This window comes from Pelophylax lessonae (genome assembly GCF_965119305.1).
Source record: "Pelophylax lessonae genome assembly, chromosome: 1".
Taxonomy (NCBI): Eukaryota; Metazoa; Chordata; class Amphibia; order Anura; family Ranidae; genus Pelophylax; species Pelophylax lessonae.
The window spans coordinates 889,313,712-889,333,329 of NC_138768.1; the positions used below are offsets into that span (position 1 = coordinate 889,313,712).

Consider the following 19,618-nt stretch of genomic DNA (forward strand, 5'->3'; position numbering starts at 1 on the left):
GTCCCAGAAATAGAGGTCCAAGTTTTTTACTAGGGATTTTTAATCTCAGATTTTTTGTAGAAAGCCAAACAAGATCCCCAATGGCATATTGGGGAGAGGGTTTCCTACGGAGGTCGTAGTACTTCTTTTGTTGGCTATGAGCATGGGATATGGTATTGTTGAGTAATCCCAGAGAATCCTTTATCTGGGCAAGATAATCAGATGCCACTGGATTACTTGATGGCAAGATACGTGGAGGAAGGAGTGTGGGATGAAACCCATAATTTAGGTAAAATGGACTTTGTTTAGTAGTGCTATGAGTCGCGTTGTTATAGGCGAATTCCGCTAGCGGGAGGAGATCTGCCCAATGATCCTGTAGATACGAAGTATAGCAACGCAGATACTGTTCAATGCACTGGTTAACTCTCTCTGTCTGTCCGTTGGTCTGAGGGTGGTAGGGAGAAGTACGTTTACGCTCTATTCGTAGTATCTGACATAGAGCTAGCCAAAACTTTGAGATGAATTGTGAACCACGGTCAGACAGCAGTGTTTTTGGAATACCATGTAACTTAAAGACATGTTTCACAAGCAATTCCGCTGTTTGTTTGGATGAAGGTAGTTTTCAGATAGGAGTGAAATGTGCCATCTTGGTCAGATGGTCCACTGACACCAAGATGGTGTTGAATCCTTTGGAAGGTGGTAGTTCCACTATGAAGTCTAAGGATACCACTTCCCACGGAACCTGGGGTATCGGTAAACTACAAAGTAACCCCGATGGTTTCGTGTTGTCAATTTTAGACCTTGCACAGATATCACAAGATGAAACAAACTTTTTTACGGTTGTCTTCATGTCTGGCCACCAAAACTGCCTAGTAAGTAGATTGAAAGTTTTAGTCATACCCATATGTCCTGCCATAGGTACATCATGCGACAATTCCAAGATCTTGGTTCGCATAGTAGGGGGTATGTATAATTTATCGTTGTAGTAGAGGAAGCCTTCTGCGTCAGTAGTTAGTTGTGGTGGAGGTGAGTCCAGTCCTATGCTGTGCAAAATCTCTTCCTTCAGGGAGCGAACGACACCGATAATATGTTCAAGTGGTATTATAGGAACTGAGGGAACCTCGGTACAATCTTTCTCGGCTAGTCGTGAAAGTGCATCCGCTTTTTTATTTTTGTCTGCGGGCGTGTAAGTCACTAAAAAATTAAATCTCAGAAAGAATAACGACCACCGTACCTGCCGGTGGGAAAGAGTTCTATTAGTCTGAAGGTATTGAAGGATTTTGTGATCAGTATATATCAGGATTGGCAATTGAGTGCCCTCAAGTAGATGTCGCCAGTTCTCTAACGCCAGTTTTATGGCTAGTAACTCCTTCTCACCTACTGGGTAGTTCACCTCGGGGCTGCTTAATGACTTTGAGAAGAAAGCAACTTGGTGAAGAGGTGAGGTGTTTGTTGGTCGTTGTGAGAGAACTGCTCCTACTGCCATATTTGACGCATCTACCTCCAAGATGTATTGAAGGGATGGGTCTGGATGGCATAGTATGGGGGCAGTAGTAAAGCTTGATTTCAGCAGACAGAATGCTCCATTTGCTTCTGTTGACCAATTAAATGGTTTCTTCGTGCTTGTGAGTTGTGTGAGAGGTTTCACAATCGCAGAGAAGTTCTTAATGAATTTCCTATAGTAGTTAGAGAATCCTAGGAACCTTTGTAATGCTTTGCGAGTGGTTGGCACAGGCCAATCCAGAATGCAGGATATTTTGCTCATGTCCATTTTGATTCAATTTTTAGATATAATATATCCTAGGAATAGTACCTCCTCTTTATGAAACAAACATTTTTTTGATTTAACATATAAGTTATGTGCAAGTAGCCTTGACAACACAAGTCTCACATGTTTTATGTGCTCAGGTAAGGAATGAGAATAGATAAGTATATCGTCCAAATATACTACAACACAAACATCAAGCAAGTCTCTGAATATCTCATTTATAAACCGTTGGAATGCTGCGGGAGCATTACATAGCCCAAATGGCATTACAAGGTACTCAAACAGTCCATATCTGGTTCTGAATGCCGTCTTCCATTCACCAACTTTACGGATTCGAATTAAATTGTATGCCCCTTTTAGGTCCAATTTTGAAAAGAAAGAAGCTCCACGCACCTGTTCGATAAGTTCAGGAATAAGAGGTAAAGGATAACGATCCTTTATTGTAATGGCATTTAATTGTCTGAAATCAATGATAGGCCTAGGGCTAGAATCCTTATTGCGGACAAAGAAGAGTCCAGCAGCAGTGGAGGAAGTAGAAGGTCGGATGAATCCTTTTGCCAAGCTCTCATCCAGATACTCCTTAAGATGAGAGAGTTCATCCTGTGAGAGAGGATAAACATGTCCGAAAGGCAACTTGCTATTAGGGAGTAGATCGATACAACAATCATAGTCCCTATGGGGAGGTAGCATTTGAGCGTTTTTCTCAAGGAAAACCTCAGATAAATCCTGATAACACTTGGGTATAATGTCATCCGGCACTACAGACAGGATCCTATCATATGTGGGGAGATTACACGTCGTTTCACAATAGTGAGAAGAGAAGGCTAGCGTTCTTGTTTTCCAATCGATGATTGGTTGATGTATGTGTAACCAGGGAAGTCCCAAAATGATTGGAAAATGTGGTGAAGTTAATACATCAAAGGTGGTGGTCTCCACATGAGACTCGTCAGCAGTTACAAGGAGTGCCTGTGTCTGACTGGTGATAGGACCAGAGGATAAAGGGGTACCGTTAATAAAACTAACGGAGACAGGTTTGGGTTTTGAAACAATAGGTATTTTATTAAGGGAGACAAAACAAATGTCAATGTAGTTTCCACAAGATCCTGTGTCGATCATAGCCTTGGTGGTGATCCTAGTTTGGTCCCACTGCAATGTTAAATGAACAAAAAGATAAGGATTAGAAAAGGAAGTTGTGAGTCCCCCTAGCAAGACATTTGAACACTCACCCTCTTTTCTGCGGACAAGGGGACAGCCGCTTATCAAATGATTCGGGGATGCGCAGTACATGCAAAGATGTTCGGTTTTCCTCCTGGCACGTTCAGAAAGGGTCAGAGGTGGGCGTATCATTCCTACTTCCATAGGAGTAGGGTCAGCAAGCAACATCCGAGAAGGACTGGAAAATGGTGAGCCCATCTTCTCAGCCTTTCTTTCTCGTAGTCGTCTGTCAATATTGATACTGGTCTGTATCAGTCCTTCTAGAGTGCCAGGTAAATCCGCTCGGGCGAGCTCGTCTTTAACGGCCTCAGATAGGCCGAGTCTAAACTGCGTTCTCAAAGATGTGTCGTTCCACCCTTAATCAGGGGACCATCTTTTAAAATTTGCCACGAAATCTTCAACAGGTCTCCTTCCTTGTTTTAAGGCCCGTAATTGGGTATCAGCGGTACTCTGCTTATTGGGGTCTTCATATAAACTAGCGAGTTGTGCTAGAAATAAAGGGTAAGAATTAAGGAGTGGATCATCCTTTTCAAAGAGAGCGTCTGCCCAGGCCCGGGGTTCACCCGTTAAATAGGAGATGACGGTACAAACCTTAATGTGGTCAGTGGTGTAGGTTAGAGGTTTTAACAAAAAAAGCAATCGACATGCGTTTTTAAATTCACGAAATTTGCTCCGATCACCAGAAAACACTAGAGGAGGGTTTATCTTAGGCTCACGGGGCTGAGCAGCAGAAAGCTGTGTGAGACGGCCAACCTGCTGTCTCAAGGTCTGATTTTCGTTTTGTACCTCTGTAAGCGCAAGGATCAATGCATCTACTTGCTGTTTTAATTGTAGTACATGAGTGGGTAATTCTGCTGAATCCATATTTTTTTTTTAAGGCTCGTTCAATCTGTAACGTTCATGCGTTTTTGTTAGTGGATGGATTTACAGCTGCAGAATTATTACACTCAGTAGCCTTGTAGAGATTCTGTTGAACAAACATATCCAACTCTCAGGACTTCATCACAGTGCACAGCCTGTTATGCAATATACATATACTCAATCAGATGTTTAATGGAGGGATAGAATATATGAGAATGTATAGATGAGAGACAGGCTATTGTATGGTGAGCACTAAGAGTAGTATTAGGAGAGTTGCAGGTGATGGTAAAGCAGATAGGTTCTGATGTCAAGTATAGTGCAGATGGTAAGAGGACACAGATGGAGTATACTTAGACAGAGTAACCTAGTGCAAGGATAGTTGAAGGTAGTCCCAAGAGCTAACTGTCTATGCAGATGATAATGAATAGATAGATACAGATAGTCCTGGTAATTGCAGTAGATTACAGTAGGAGATTGGTTAGTAAGGAATCCCCTGTGGGGTACTTATCACTTAGATAGGTTAGTAGTAACAGTGTCCTTTAGAGAGAGGTGATCCCGTAGCGAGATACGGATCAGCAGCGAGGTTCCGGCTTCAGTTCAGCAAAGGGAAATGTCAGCAGCTCCGACTTCACAGGAGAAGGTGCGGTGAACATGTGGTTTGAACGAGCAATGAGTGAGAGAAAGCCGGCGATTGAAATAGCCGCTCATAGCGGCGCTCAGCAATGATGTTATCCGGTCTTAAAGGTGTATGCGTCTCTTGGATAACAAGATGGGACGCAATTTAGTAAGAGAGGAATATGGAACAAGGGTACCAGAGGTACCAGAACATTACATCAGTTCAGAACACAAAACCTCCTGTGGGCTGAGACGGGGACAACCCCTTGGGGTTGATTGGCCAAGGGCTAAAGTCCAGCCCACATCCATATTCCAATAAATTGGGGAACCTGAGAATAGACATTGTTCTTCCTTGAAGCCAATTCTGAATTGGGGAGTCCCCATACGATTTCCAGTATGCTTCTGCCAAGGGATAAGCTTTGGTAAAGTTTATTTCTGTTTTATTCCTTTTTATTTTCATAGCAAATTGCCAATTGTGTGTCTTTATCTTTTTTTGTAACTCCTTTTGCTTTGTATAGATTTCTTACGCACTGCCCACATTCGGGATATTAAATTATAAAATTAATAAGTGACTTCTGTGTACTAAGCTAGGACTCATATCTCTGAAGAGATTGTTGCATTTTAGTGCCTAATTGCTTGGTCTACGTTACATGCCAATCGGTATGCAATTGCACTGCGTGTTGGCAGATTGTAAACCAGACGGAGATCTGCGTGTGTGTAACTCCTTTTGCTTTGTATATATTTCTTACGCACTGCCCACATTCGGGATATTAAATTATAAAATTAATAAGTGACTGACGGAGATCTGCATGTGTGTGGTGTCCCAGCAGACCAGTCTGCGGACAAACTGTTGGGTGGTGGCAGGCTATCGTTTGTGGTGTGGGGACAGTGGGAAGAGTGATTAATACAGGGATTCTAGCTTGTAGGATAGCTGGAGGAATCCTAGTAGTGTGTGATAATTGCTAGACTGCTCCCCAACCCTTACAGTGCACCAGATTGTATGTAAGATTTGTATCTGCCTGTGTGTGGTCAGCCAGCTGGATTGGAGTGGAGTCTCGCTCTAGTGGTGACCAAAGGCAGTGCGGGCTGTGAAAGTGTCAAAGCTAGTCTTATTACTCAGTAGGAATTTCCCCTATTCCCTTATACTCCCCAGTCACAAAACTACATCTCGGTTAGCTAGTCGCCGTAGGCGTGGCGAATCGTGACAAGGAGTATGTCGCATTGGGCCTGTTCTAATCTGGGCCAAAGCTTTGCTTCACCATGACGACACCAGTCTGAGTCTTGTGTAGCCTGACAGTACTTGCATAAGTCCAGCACTGCCAGTCCACCTGGTCATTTAGGAAGCAAGAGTAGTCTCCTACATAGCCTAGGTCCCTTATGTGCCCAGATAAAATCCGCTAGTAGGGTGTCCTCTTGTGTAAAGTAATGCGAAGGGATGGATATCGGAAGTGCTTGAAAGAGGTATAGGAACTTGGGGAGTATGCAAATTTAATAATGTTGCATCTCCCAAACCATGAATGGAGATCAGATTTTGATTTATCTTATAGAATGTGGACTTTATTTAGGAGGGAAAGAAAGTCGAGCGTGAAGATGTGTGACAATTTGGGTGATATGAGAGTGCCCAGGTATTTCAGCGCGGAGTTCGTCCATTTTGGCTTAAAATTCAATCCCAGTTGGTGGAGGAGGGGGTTTGATAAGCCTACTCCCATAGCTTCAGATTTAGTAAAGTACATTTTTAGATTGGACAGAGTGCCATATGCCTCAAACCCGTGAAGAAGATTCAGTAGAGAAATTATGGGATTCATGAGGGAAAATAACATGTCGTCTGGATACGCTGATATTTTCTGATGGGTCGCCCCAACAGTCATGCCTGAGATATCCGGGTGGAGGCGTATTCTACATAAAAAGGATTCTAGTGATAATGCGAAGCGTAAGGGTGACAGAGGGCACCCCTGTCTTGTCCCATTTCTAATTGTGAAGAAGTCTGATAAGACACCGTTTGCCTTAACCTGGGCGACAGGGGCAGAGTAGATCTGTGAGATCCAATTTAGCATGGTGTTGCCGATGCCAACATGTCAAAGTACTGCAAACATAAAATGCTGATTTACTCAAAGGCCTTCTCGGTGTCTGTGCTTAGGAGGACACAGGGTGTGCGGGTCTTGGTGGTTACATGTAGGAGGTTGAGGACCATGGTTGTGTTATCCCTTGCCTCATGTGTAGGCACAAATCCAACTTGATCTAAATGGATCAGTTGCGTCAGGTGTTGTTGGATCCTAGTTGAAGGATTATGGTGAACAGTTTAAAATCGACATTTAGCAAGGAAATGGGTCGGTAGCTACTACAGGAGGTAAGATCTTTTCCCTCTTTTGGGATGACTGAAATGTGAGCTTGTAAAGTCTCCTTGGGGATATATGTCCCAGAGCCCCATGTATTAAACATGTCAGCCATAAACTGTGCAAGTGACGGCAAGAGTGTTTTATAATATTGGATGGTAAACCCATAGGGAGCCTTCCCCACTTTGGAACCACCTATGGCCTGTTTTAGTTCAGCCAAGGTGATGGGATCCTCTAGGGCACAGGTGTCAAACACAAGGCCCGCAGGCCAAATCCGGCCCTCCAGGCTAATTCATGTGGCCCTTGCACCTCTCCTGCAGCTGCTGCATCTCCCTCATCTCTACCCCCACCTTGTCTCAGCAGACGGCAGCAGAGAGGACAGAACTCCTCTGCCAAATCCTGTGCTTCCCCCTGCAGCTGCAGAGAGGACCCCCCAACGCAGCAGAGAGGAGGTCACAACTCCTCCTACAGATCCTGGACCTCTCTGCAGCCAAAGCACCCCCTGCCTCCACTGGTCTCGGCATTCAGCAGACTCTGGCAGCTGACTCCAGCCTTCCCCCAGACCCTGCAGTTGCTGCTTCCCAGCTTTGCCTCCATGTTCTACCCAGCAGCAGCACATGGTAAAGGTAGTGCACTGTGATGTAAGGGAGGTTGGAGGTCTCTTGACTTCTGATAGTGGTGGGCTACAGATAGAACCGGCCCTCTGAGGGCGACCATAATGGTGATGCGGCCCGCAATGAAATTAAGTTCGACACCCCTGCTCTAGGGATTTACTGTCAGTGTTGGGACAACCAGGGCATCCAGAAAGAGAGCAGGTTTTCCTCTATATGGGTCTGTTGGGGGTTGGGGTATGTAAGATATAGAGCGAGGCATAGAAGGATTTAAATTCTTGTGTGATATGTCTAGGTAACGTGGCTTTTTGACCTGTGCGGGAGATAATAGGTTTCTTCTTGGAGGGATCTAGCCAATAGTCTGCCACACTGATTTCCCGACTCATGACATTTTATGACAAATTTGCATGGCTGCCTTCGCTTTGTAAAGTAAAGGTCATCAATTTGCCTACGTAGAGTCATAAGTTCTACCTCTGAGGAGAGAGGAGTGACAGAGCGTGTTTGTGATGGGACTCCAATGCATGCAAAGCTTGGAGTAAGGAGTCTAGTTGTGCTGTACGCTGTTTTTTGATCCAGGAGCCATGCTTTATGAGCACCCCACGAATCACTGCCTTGTGTGCCTTCCAAATGATTCCAGGGTCAGTATCTGCAATGGTGTTAGTCTAAAAGAAATGGTCTAATTCTCTACATCTGTCAAACCAGCCTCATCTTGGAGTAGGCTTTCATTAGTCTCCACATCCGGGTTCAAGACCATCGAAAGTCTTTTAGTGCGTAAAAGTATAACAGGGGCATGGTCGGACCATGTAATAGAGCCTATTAAAGAGTCACGGATTGCGTGTAATTGACAATGCGGCATCAAGAAATAGTATAGTTGGTGAGGTGAGGAATGGAAAGAATAGTCTCGTTCTCCGGGATGCATCAGGCGCCAAACATCTATCAATTGTGCACTATGGAGGGACTTTGCAATACGTTTGCAGACGCCAGGGGGGGGACAGAGGAGGATCCCAGAGATGTATCCTCCGAAGGATTTAGAGGGATATTAAAATCTCCCTCAATAATTAGTTGACCCTCAGAGAACTCCAGGAGCTTCTCCATACCTCTAGTAATGAACGCATCCTGCTGGCTGTTGGGAGCATAATAGGTGGTCAAAGTCACTCTGACGTCACAACATTGCCCTTCAGAAACAGAAATCGGCCATTGGGGTCTTTTAGAATATGTGCGCAGTGTCCATGGTACTGTACTAAAAAGAAAACGATAGAGGCCCTTTTTGATTTAGCCTCCGGGTTAGTAGAGTGGTAGGCCAAGTGGAAAAAATGGTTCTTAAATAGTGGAAGCTTGTCATCCCTGAAGTGGGTCTCCTGTACAAAGGTGATATCAATTTTAGATCGTTTAAATCGTTCAACAAAAATTGCCTCTTTTCCGGGACATTAAGTCCCTTAGCATTGATCCAGAGGATCCTGATGTTATCCATGTGTTAAGAAGGACGAGGGGAAGGTTGGGAAGTGAGGTTAGGAAGAGGTAGGGGAGGGTAAGAGGGGGCGGGGGTATGAAGAGAATGGAGATAAAAAGAGGGGAGACAGAGATGGTATGAGAGAGGAAGAAAGGAAAGTCAGGCAAGCAAAGAATATGAGAGAGTGAAAGAGAAGGGGGAAATCCCACAGAGAGAGGCCTCAATTTACTAAGATAGCAAAAAAAATGCTAAGACGCTCACCAGCAAGGAGTCGGATGAATGAGCGTGTGCCTATGTGGGGTTGTGGTTGGAAAGAGTCAAGGGACGGGGGCCCCCCCAAGCCTTCTTGAATAAATGAAAGGTATATAATGTTTAGCACTGCCCCCTAGAGGACTGCTGAATTTTCACACTTGAAGGATTCCCTTGGGTTACCTGTAGCAACTGCCTGCAGAAATCTTAACACTTTATGTTCTTGGCTCAGTCAATGATCAGTCTAGGGGTTGTTTTGTGGTTTTATTTCATATTGGGATAGGAGAAGGGATGAGTGAGATACTCCAACTGTTGAACAATTCAGAGGACTTCTATCTTGAGAATGCGGCAAGGCTGCTACTTCATCCTGCCACTTGAATAAAGCTGGGGTAAGTGTTCCTGTTTGTGTTTCTCCTCAGGGTACTCCCCCCAGTACCCCCTTTCTATGCACTTGCCGACACCCGTCCACTGACTACACACTCCGGAGTGGTCCCCTTCCTTGGCAGAACCCTGGGCAAGATCCTCTGTACTCACCATACTGTTTTTCCAGATTCTCACAGTGCCCCAACTCCTCCAGTCAGCTCTCCTGGACCTCTGGGCTCAGCCTCACACCACTGGCTCACCAGGCCTGTGACCATCACCAACTGCTGCAGAAGAGGAGGCAGCCACCTTCCGGGACTTTTCTACTTACCTCATGTGCCAGTGGCTTTTTATACCCTGCCCCACAATGCACTGAGACAACCCATCTGTGCCAATCTCTGGGGCTGTATCAAAAGCCTGTGTGTCATTGGCCAGGTTTCCTCCAGCATCCAATGTGCCTCCCTATTGGATAAGCTGGGGACACTCCCTTAGACCAGATGAATCACACACTGGGCACACTGAGAAGACCTAACTCCCAGATCCTGATCCCTGATAAGCAGAGTGCAATATAGAATTTACCTGCTGCTCCTCCGATAGGCAGACAGAGGCAAAACTACACTCCCTTTCTAGCACCTGACTAGGAGGGCGCTACATCTTTAAAAGACGTGGATCTCCGGGTAAATTTGAAAAGTTGTGGGACATGTGATTGGATACCCCTTGCCTTGGTCCACAAGAATTAACACTTCAAAGATTAGTCCTAGGACCACATTGAGGGTGTGTTTGACGCTGACAGTGTGTTTGCTGGGTTTGGTGGAGGAAATGGAATCTCTTGGAGCACAAAGAATTTTATTGTTGGTTACTCTCAGGGCTTTTTTTCTCAGAGAATAGGTGCAGGAACTCCCCCCTAAGCTGTGAGTCACCCCTTGTCTCCGCCCCCTTCCCACCTCTGAGCACCGGCCCTTGGTTCCAACCCACCTCCCAGTACCGCCCCATTTAGAGAATACAAAACCAAGAATCATTTTGTGGTGCTAAATAATTTGTATGGAATTTTATATTGATAACAAGAAAAGCAGTAAAATAGATCCCCTGCAGCCAGCAACAATAGACCCCCCCAGCAACCATAGACCCCCCCCCCGCAACAATGGACTCCACCCCAGCAACAGATCCCCTGCAGCACAATAGATCTCACCCTAGCAACAATAGATCCCCCACATAACAATAGACCACACCCCAGCAACAACAGATCCCCACACAATATAACATTGACCACCCAGAACAGAATACCACAACCAGCAACAAAAGATTCACCCTAGCAACATTGGACCTCACCAGCAGCAACAACAGATTTTCAAGCAGCCAGTATCATAAGACCTTTCAGCAGCCAGCAACAATAGACCTCTCCCTCAACAATAGATTAGCAACATAAGACCCCTCAGAAAAAATAGACCCCCCTACCAGCAACATTAGACCCTCACACAAAAACAAATCCCCACCAGTGACAATAGATCCACTAGCAGCCAACATCAATAGACCTTCCAGCACACCCCACACCCCTTGCACATAAACTCAGTGCTGGAGGTGCCGGAACTGCGTTCCCCCCACGTTCCCACTGAAAAAAAGTCCTGGTTACTCTTTTCTATGCGTGCAAGGCTATTCTTCTACATCGGGGGAAGGGCGAAGCGCCATCAGTGGAGTATTGGAAGTCACCAGTGAACGAGATGCTGCCGTTTTTACAAAGCCACATACCTGAGTAGAGGATGCGTTATATGGCAGGGTTGGACTGAGAGGCCATCTACTCTTCTCGGAGGTGATTGTGGTCTGCCACCGGTGAAGGTGACCGGTGACGGTCACCTTAGAGGGGTGAGTTGAGGTCCCCTGATACTTAGGGAGGTAACAAATGAAGTCTATGCCTATCAGACGACAAGCAGTGGTGAGAGGGTGGGGGAGGTTGGGGTATGGACCTGGGTGAGAGTCTGTGTGGGGGAGACTCTGCCGCGTTGAGGTTCTCCTGGGAGGTTCTCCTTTTTGCATTTTCCTATAAGTATTGTAGTACTTGAGCATTGCACTGAGGTTGGGGGGATGGGGAGTTGTTTTGGTTGCCTTCTTTGTTTCTTGTCTGATTTTTTTGTGTTATTTTTACTTTTGTTTAAAAATCAAAAATAATAAAAAAAAAAAGAAAGATGAGTCCTAGGAATGAATAAACAGGAGGGAACGGGATAAGGTGCAGGCCAAGGAGATGTTGGGGGAGTGGGTGGAGTCAGTGAGATTTTGGGGGAGTGGGTGGAGTCAGTGGAGGTGGGGAATGGAAACATGCAGGAGTGACTATATATGAAGGTTACGATCGCTGTGTCTATGAGTGTACAAAGCGGGAATATTGTGTACCGAATGGAATGGACTTTTCTTTCTTTATAATAAAACTTTTTCTGATTTAAAAAGAAAAAAAAACTCAGAAAAGATGAGTAGGGAAAATGTCAGTGGCCTCCACCTGTAAAACCATTCCTGTTTCGGAGGTCGTCTCATTGTTGCCCATCTAGTGCACCTGTTGGTAACAACCCCCTCTGCTACTTCACTGACCAGATGAATATCCCAGGAGTTTCCCTGACTTGATGCTATACTCTGATTATAAAGTGTTGAGCAGTGTATATGAGTGTGGAAAACTCTTGGTAATTTTTCTTGTCTTCTGACAGACGGACTCTGTGGTGGGAATAGAAGGACATCGGAGGAAGATGTGACTACAGAAGATAATGACATGGCATCTTCTCCAGAAGTAAATCCCGTTCCTCATAATATACATGACAGACCTCACCATTGGAGGAGATCATTGGAATCTCCTGATACTTCACATAGTCCTCTAATATCTGACAGTGCCGACGGGTGCGGGAAACCATCTCATCTCAGGGAATCTTCTTTATACCATAAAGGGGTTCATACAGGAGAGAATTCATTGTCATGTTCAGAGTGCGGGAAATGTTTTAAACACAAAAGTAGCCTTCTTCAGCACCAGAGAATACACACAGGAGAGAGTCCCTATTCATGTTCAGAGTGCGGGAAATGTTTTAAACAGCAAAGTGGCCTTCTTAGCCATCAGAGAATGCACACAGGGGAGCGTCCCTATTCATGTTTACAGTGCGGGAAATGTTTTAGTCAGAAAGGAAACCTTCTTCAGCACCAGAAAATACACACAGGGGAGCGTCCCTATTCATGTTTACAGTGCGGGAAATGTTTTAATAATACAGGAACCCTTCTTCGCCATCAGAGAATACACACAGGTGAGCGTCCCTATTCATGTGCAGAGTGCGGGAAATGTTTTAATCGTAAAGAAAACTTTCTTAGCCATCAGAGAATACACACAGGTGAGCGTCCCTATTCATGTTCAGTGTGCGGGAAATGTTTTAATCATAAAACACACCTTCTTAACCATCAGAGAACACACACGGGTGAGGGTCCCTATTCATGTTCAGAGTGCGGGAAATGTTTTAATCATAAAAGAAACCTTCTTAACCATCAGAGAACACACACGGGTGAGGGTCCCTATTCATGTTCAGAGTGTGGGAAATGTTTGAATCATAGAAGTAGCCTTCTTAGCCATCAGAGAATACACACAGGTGAGCGTCCCTATTCATGTTCAGAGTGCGGGAAATGTTTTAATCATAGAAGTAGCCTTCTTAGCCATCAGAGAATACACACAGGTGAACGTCCCTATTCATGTTCAGAGTGCGGGAAATGTTTTAATCACAGAAGTAGCATTCTTAGCCATCAGAGAATACACACAGGTGAGCGTCCCTATTCATGTTCAGAGTGCGGGAAATGTTTTAATCGTAGAAGTAGCTTTCTTAGCCACCAGGGAACACACACAGGTGAGCGTCCCTATTCATGTTCAGAGTGCGGGAAATGTTTCAATCGAAAAAGAAACCTTCTTAGCCATCAGAGAATACACACAGATGAGCCTCCCTGTTAATGTTCAGAGTGCGGGAATTGTTTTGCGCTCAAATGTTTACTTGTTAGACACCAGAAAGTTCATACAGGCGAGCGTCTCTAATCTTGTGCAGAGTGTGGGAAATGTTTAACTAATGCCCCATACACACGTGCAGATTATCTGCAGACTTTTGTCTGCAGACTTACCAAAACCATATAATATGAGGTCAAACCTAAACACTTTCAATTTGTATGCAATCCGGCAGGCCCTTGCACTACATAGAAAAGGTAAGTCTGCAGACAAAAGTCTGCAGATAATCTGCACGTGTGTACAGGGCATAAGAGCATCTACTTACACACAGGTGAGCGCCCTTTTTAATGTTTCAAGTGCGGAAAATGTTTTCCAAAGAAAAGTTTATTTCTTAGAAACCAGAAAGTTCATACGGGCGAGCGTCCTATTTCATGTTCAGTGTGGGAAATGTTTCACTCCTTATGTACGTTTCAAACAGCAAAGAATTCACACTTATATTAGAGGCTCCGTTTTCATGTTCAGAGTGCGGGAAAGTTTACTAATAAAGGAAATATAATGAAACATCAGAGTGCGCCCCCTGCTGGTACTACGGGAAATGGGCGCTGGATTGTAACGGGTGGAACTGTTTAGTCCATAAACAAATGTGAAACCACCACAGTCCACTCGGGGTTGGTTTACACCCGCATCGCCCTCTGACCCGCTGTGGGGTTGGCAGGAAATCATGACAATACATGAGCTTGATTTATTGAAGTAGCCGGCTTTTTATTGGTCCAACCAATGTATGATTATTAATACATTTGACACATTTGTTAATTCTAGTATAAAAGATTTAAGCTTTATTTTATTCATATCATTACTGTGTGGTAATCGCTTATTCTTATCTTGTCCAATAAAAACTCTTCGTACAATATTCTGTGCCGAGTCTTCTTTTTTACCAATGATTAGATGATCGGTGATTGGAATGTGATCAGTTCATAGAGAGTCATCCATTGGGGTTTTATTAGTGAGATCGAGAGTGGAGAAGGCACCACATTGACAGCCATTGGAGGCCCTTTCTAAAGCCCGAAACTTGTTGGCAACCTGTCTATGACATTAGTCTTCCAAACTCTATCTCACTGAGCTAAGGCCAGAAGAGTTCCAGGAGTTCTTCTCTGTCCACAGTTCCCAAACCAAAAGGAGACATCCACCACATCTTCAATCTTAAGGCCCTAAATGTCCTCAGCTGGGCCCAGGAGTTCTGCATGTAATCCACCAGGTCTCTTTATCAGAGAAACTTTTTTTGGTCCACCCACATACATGTACTCCGGCAGGGTGGCCATTGGGCACAGAATCACGTACCTCTACATCATCTGCATTTTCGGGTCTGGGGCGTCAACGCATGCTGCTGGCACTCAGCTCCCGCTGGACACAGCGAGAGTCAATCAGCAGGTCCAGTGGACATGATGTCCACCGGCACCCGGCAATCGTTCCAGAGAGAGGCTGAACAGTTGTCTGCCAATGTAAACAAGGCAGATCACCATTCTGTTAGTAGGGAAGATGGAGATCCTGTGTTTCTGCTAATGGAGGAAGGAGATACTGGCGCACAGAGATTATATATAGTCCAGCCAGTAATAAATATTTAAAAATACCAATGATCAGGGTAGAGGGTATTCCATAAAATGCCACTGGTCTTTGGTTATGGGGGTACAATAAAGGAATGCATGGGACCACCTGCGGCTGCTGTCCTCAGAGTTGTGACTGGTTCTGTATAGACTAAGAGGAAAGGCCTGTAGAAGGAGCAAAATACTCTGCATGCATAGCCTTGCTTCTCTTCTCATCTGGTACCTCCTATCCTTCCGGTGACGTCACTTCCGCTGTGTCTTCCACACTGGCTCCTCCAGGCTCCCAAGCCAGCCATCTCTCTGCTCAGCAGCTTGAATAGGTGATAGCGGTCCTGCAGGACGGTTCTAGGAGGATCCACATCCACAGACTCTGCCACCAGATAAGCACTTGTATATCTTACCTCTTTGGAGTGTTTTTAATCCTTTGCTACTAAAACCCTTTAACCCCAAAACTACACTAGCTGGCACTTCCTGTAGGGTTGCCACCCATCCGGGATTCACCCAGACAGTTTGGGTTTTGAATCATGTGTTTGGGTTTCAGGCCACCTGAATCCCGGACACAATATTCAAAATGGACTGTGGCTCCCCAAGTAACCAAGTACCACAACCCCTGAGTGCATAGAGGTTCACACCGGCCTCACCCCCATACACAGACAGGAGAGGAGAAAGGGCTTGATCTACTCCTCCTCCTCCCACCCCTTCCTATCTGTCTGCCCACCCACACTCCAATCCCTGGCGTTCTGTGCCTCAGGAAAGGGATGTGTGGGCTGAACATTTGAAGCTCAGCAACTGGCAGATACACAGTGGATGAAAGGCTTTGATGCCTGAGCCTCCATCCTCGGGTGAATGAGCTCACCATCCAATGTCTATGACTGAAGTCTCCTCCCGCTCTCCCTTCTTTCTCCTGCCTCTAAGTGAGTGAGTACGCTAAGGTAAGATTTAAGGGGTGCCATGTAGACACTGATGAAAGGGGGGCTTTCGGAACCCTAATTAAAGAGAGAACCCTGGGAACTCTGATGTAAGTGGGAGGTTTGGTGAGCAGAAACCCCCTTATATTAGAGTTCTCCTTTACATCAGAGTCTTCAGCGTTTCCCCTTAAAAATAAATGTTGCCGTGCGCGGCTAAAGTGTTCGGGTTTGGCTTAAAGAAAAGGTGGCAACCGTAGCTTCCTGTGTGATTCTGCTAAGCAGCAACACTGATCTCTGCCTTCCCACAGATAAAGCACCTCCCCCACTGTGAGTAAGCACTCCCTAGGAACAAATTTAACCCTTTGATTGCCCCCCGATGTTAACCCCTTCCCTGCCAGTGTCATTAGTACAGTGACAGTGCATATTTCTTTTATATTTTTTTCACTGTATTGGTGTCACTGGTCCCAAAAAAGTATCAGTTAGCTGTGCGACTTTTCCACCGCAATGTCACAGTCCCGCTATAAGTCGCTGATCACCGCCATTACTAGAAAAAATAAAAAAATAACAATTCCATAAAAAATCCCACCGTTTGTAGACGCGATAACTTTTGCGCAAACCAATCAATATATGCATATTGGGATCTTTTTTTTACCAAAAATATGTAGCAGAATACATATTGGCCTAAACTGATGAAGTTTTACATTTTTTTTATTAGATGTTTATAGCAGAAAGTAAAACTTATTTTTTTTGGGAGGTTTTTTTTTTCCAAATCATCCGTTTTTTTTGTTTATAGCACAAAAGATGAAAACCGAAGAGGTGATCAAATACTACCAAAATAATCCTCGATTTGGGGAAAAAAAAGACATCAATTTTATTTGGGTACATCGTCGCACGACCGCACAATTGTCAGTTAATGTAATGCAGTGCCCCATCGTTGGTGCCAATGGGAGGAATTATGCCCCATTGTTGGTGCCAATGGAAGGAATTCTGCCCCATCATTCATGTCAGTGGGAGAAATCGTGCCTCAAGGGCCAGATAACAGCACGTGTAGCACCCTCCTTGGTAGGTGCTAGGTAAAACATATATGGCCCTGTCTGCTTATCAGGGGGGCCTGAATTCTCAGCTAGTCTGTCACATGTTTCCAGGTGTGTCTGTTGAGTCTGGGCAGTCTCCCCACTGGGTCCAATAAGGGATCTTGTTGGACGGTGGAGGAAACCTTGCTAATAGCACACCAGGGTTTATGACTGTCTCAGTGGGCGGAGTTTGCCGCAGTGCACCCTGGGATTGGAAATAAATCCTGAGGGAGCATGTGACAGAGCGTCTTTTGGCAGGAGCATCAGTCACAGGAGAGGTAATGGCTTTCTCTCCTCCTGTCAGAGAGTGAAGGTGGTCCAGGCAGTCAGCCTAGGGGACCGGAGGTTGAGCTGCGCTGCAGAGAGGGATCCAGAGTGTTGCTGACCAAGTGGAGCTGCTGGGCAGAGGCCTTCAGGAAAAACAGTATCGTGAGTACTTAAGATCTGCCCAGGGGTCTGCCTAAGAGAGGGGACCACTCCAGAAGGTCAAAGGGATCCAGGAGCCAGCTAACAAATAGTTGTGGGAGTGAAAGGGGGTGTCAATTGTCCAAACCCTGAAGATAGGGAAGTAAAGGGGGTGCCAGTGTGGGCCCTAAAGCGTTCAGCAGTAAAGCAAATGTGTACAAATAGCTATCTCAGGAAAGAGTACCTCAGGGAGCTAGAAAGGAATTCCATAGTCAAAGGCAAAGTCACAGAGTCAATCCAGCGTTAACCGGCAATTCGGCCAGTGTTAACCAGCGTCAAGTCAGCGTTAACAGGCATCCAGTCAGCGTTAACCAGCGTCAAGCAGCATTTTTCAGAGTCCCCGCCAGATTGTGCATAGTTCAGTTGCAGAAGTATCCCACTCATCCCTTCTCCCGTCCAAGTTCATAAATAAATCTAAAAACCTAAAGATACTGGACTGGTTCTTGTCTCAGTGCTCACACTTGGAGAAACAGGCTTAAATGTGCTGTTGTTGCAACCGGTGACCCAGGAGGACCCATATCCAGCACCGTGGCTGGGAATTGTGCTACACACGCAAAGGGAATCTGGCCCCTGGGCCACAGTTTGGAGATCACTGCTCTACATATCTCCATTTGCCCAGTTCCATTCCAGTCCCCAACAACACAACATCGTATCATTGTGGGAAAATTTGGTCCGTTTTGTGGACAGTCCAGGTCACCTGGCACTGAAAACCAGGTTGTCCCTGACCTGTCCCTCTCCACCAATAAGAGAGAACATACCCAACCTTTATTATATGTTAGAGTTAGGATTAAAATTAAAAATTGGAATGTGATGCATTCTTCCATTATTTTCAACTGTTTTTCAAAATTCCGGGAGGCATTACGTTGAGCATGAGTATATTTCTCAAACATTAGTTTATCCATTTCCCAGATCCAGTCTCCGAGGGTAGCTGGACTGGGTGAAACCCAACAGGAGGCTTACGGGCTACAGTGAGGGAAAAAAGTATTTGATCGACTGCTGATTTTATAAGTTTGCACACTGACAAAGAAATGATCAGTCTATAATTTTAATGGTCATTTTTTTTTTTTTAACAGTGAGAGACAGCATAACAACAAAAATATCCAAAAAAAGCATTTAAAAAAGTTATAAATTGATTTGAATTTTAATCAGTGAAATAAGTATTTGATCCCCTATCAATCAGAAAGATTTCTGGCTCCCAGGTGTTTTCTATACAGGTAATGAGCTGAGATTAGGAGCACTCTCTTAAAGGGAGTGCTCCTAATCTCAGCTTGTTACCTGTATAAAAGACAGCTGTCCATAGAAGCAATCAGATTCCAATCTCTCCACCATGGCAAAAACCAAAGAAGTCCAAGGATGTCAGGGAGAAGATTGTAGACCTACACAAGGCTGGGATGGACTACAAGACCATCGCCAAGCAACTTGGTGAGAAGATGACAACAGTTGGTGTGATTATTCACAAATAGAAGAAACACAAAATAAATGTCAATCTCCCTCAGTCTACGGCTCCATGCAAGATCTCACCTCGTGGAGTTTTAATGATCACGAGAAGGTGAGCAATCAGCCCAGAACTACACAGGTGAAGCTTGCCAACGATCTCAAGGCAGCTGGGACCATAGTCACCAAGAAAACAATTGGTAACACACTACGCCGTGAAGGACTGAAATCCTGCAGCATCCGCAAGGCCCTCCTGCTCAAGAAAGCACATGTACAGGCCCCAGTCTCCAGATCCTAATCCAATAGAAAATATATGGAGGGAGCTGAAGGTTCAAGTTACCAAACATCAGCCTCAAAACCTTAATGACTTGGATAAAATCTGCAAAGATGAGTGGGACAAAATCCCTGCTGAGATGTGTGCAAACCTGGTGGCCAACTACAAGAAACGTCTGAACTCTGGGATTGCCAACAAGGGTTTTGCCACCAAGTACCAAGTCATGTTTTCACTCGTTAAAATGCAAATCAATTTATAACTTTTTTGAAATGCGTTTTTCTGGATATTTTTGTTGTTATTCTGTCTTTCACTGGTAAAATAAATCGACCATTAAAATTATAGTCTGATCATTTTTTGTCAGTGGGCCAACGTACAAAGTCAGCAGGGGATCAAATACTTTTTTCCCTCACTGTAAAAAAAGTGATCTCGTAATAGCCACTACCTGGTCCATGCATTGTGGAGAATCTACATAACAC

At 44.9% G+C, this 19,618-nt stretch overlaps 2 protein-coding genes and 1 pseudogene across 3 annotated transcripts in view; all 3 read left to right on the forward strand.

The window, feature by feature from the left end:
- The window catches only part of LOC309548616 (uncharacterized protein), a gene marked incomplete at both ends in the record, with an annotated part of 254,414 nt that extends 241,015 nt beyond the window's left edge, over positions 1–13,399 (forward strand). The window contains one exon of the mRNA XM_082248593.1: positions 13,034–13,399. Coding sequence (XP_082104719.1) covers positions 13,034–13,399 — 366 coding nt within the window. The remainder of the gene's footprint in view (positions 1–13,033) is intronic.
- The window catches only part of LOC309550814, a 567,902-nt pseudogene that overhangs the window by 421,791 nt on the left and 126,493 nt on the right, over positions 1–19,618 (forward strand). The gene's annotated exons all lie outside the window — the stretch shown is intronic.
- The window catches only part of LOC309549090 (uncharacterized protein), a gene marked incomplete at both ends in the record, with an annotated part of 143,098 nt that overhangs the window by 10,330 nt on the left and 113,150 nt on the right, over positions 1–19,618 (forward strand). The window lies entirely within an intron of this gene.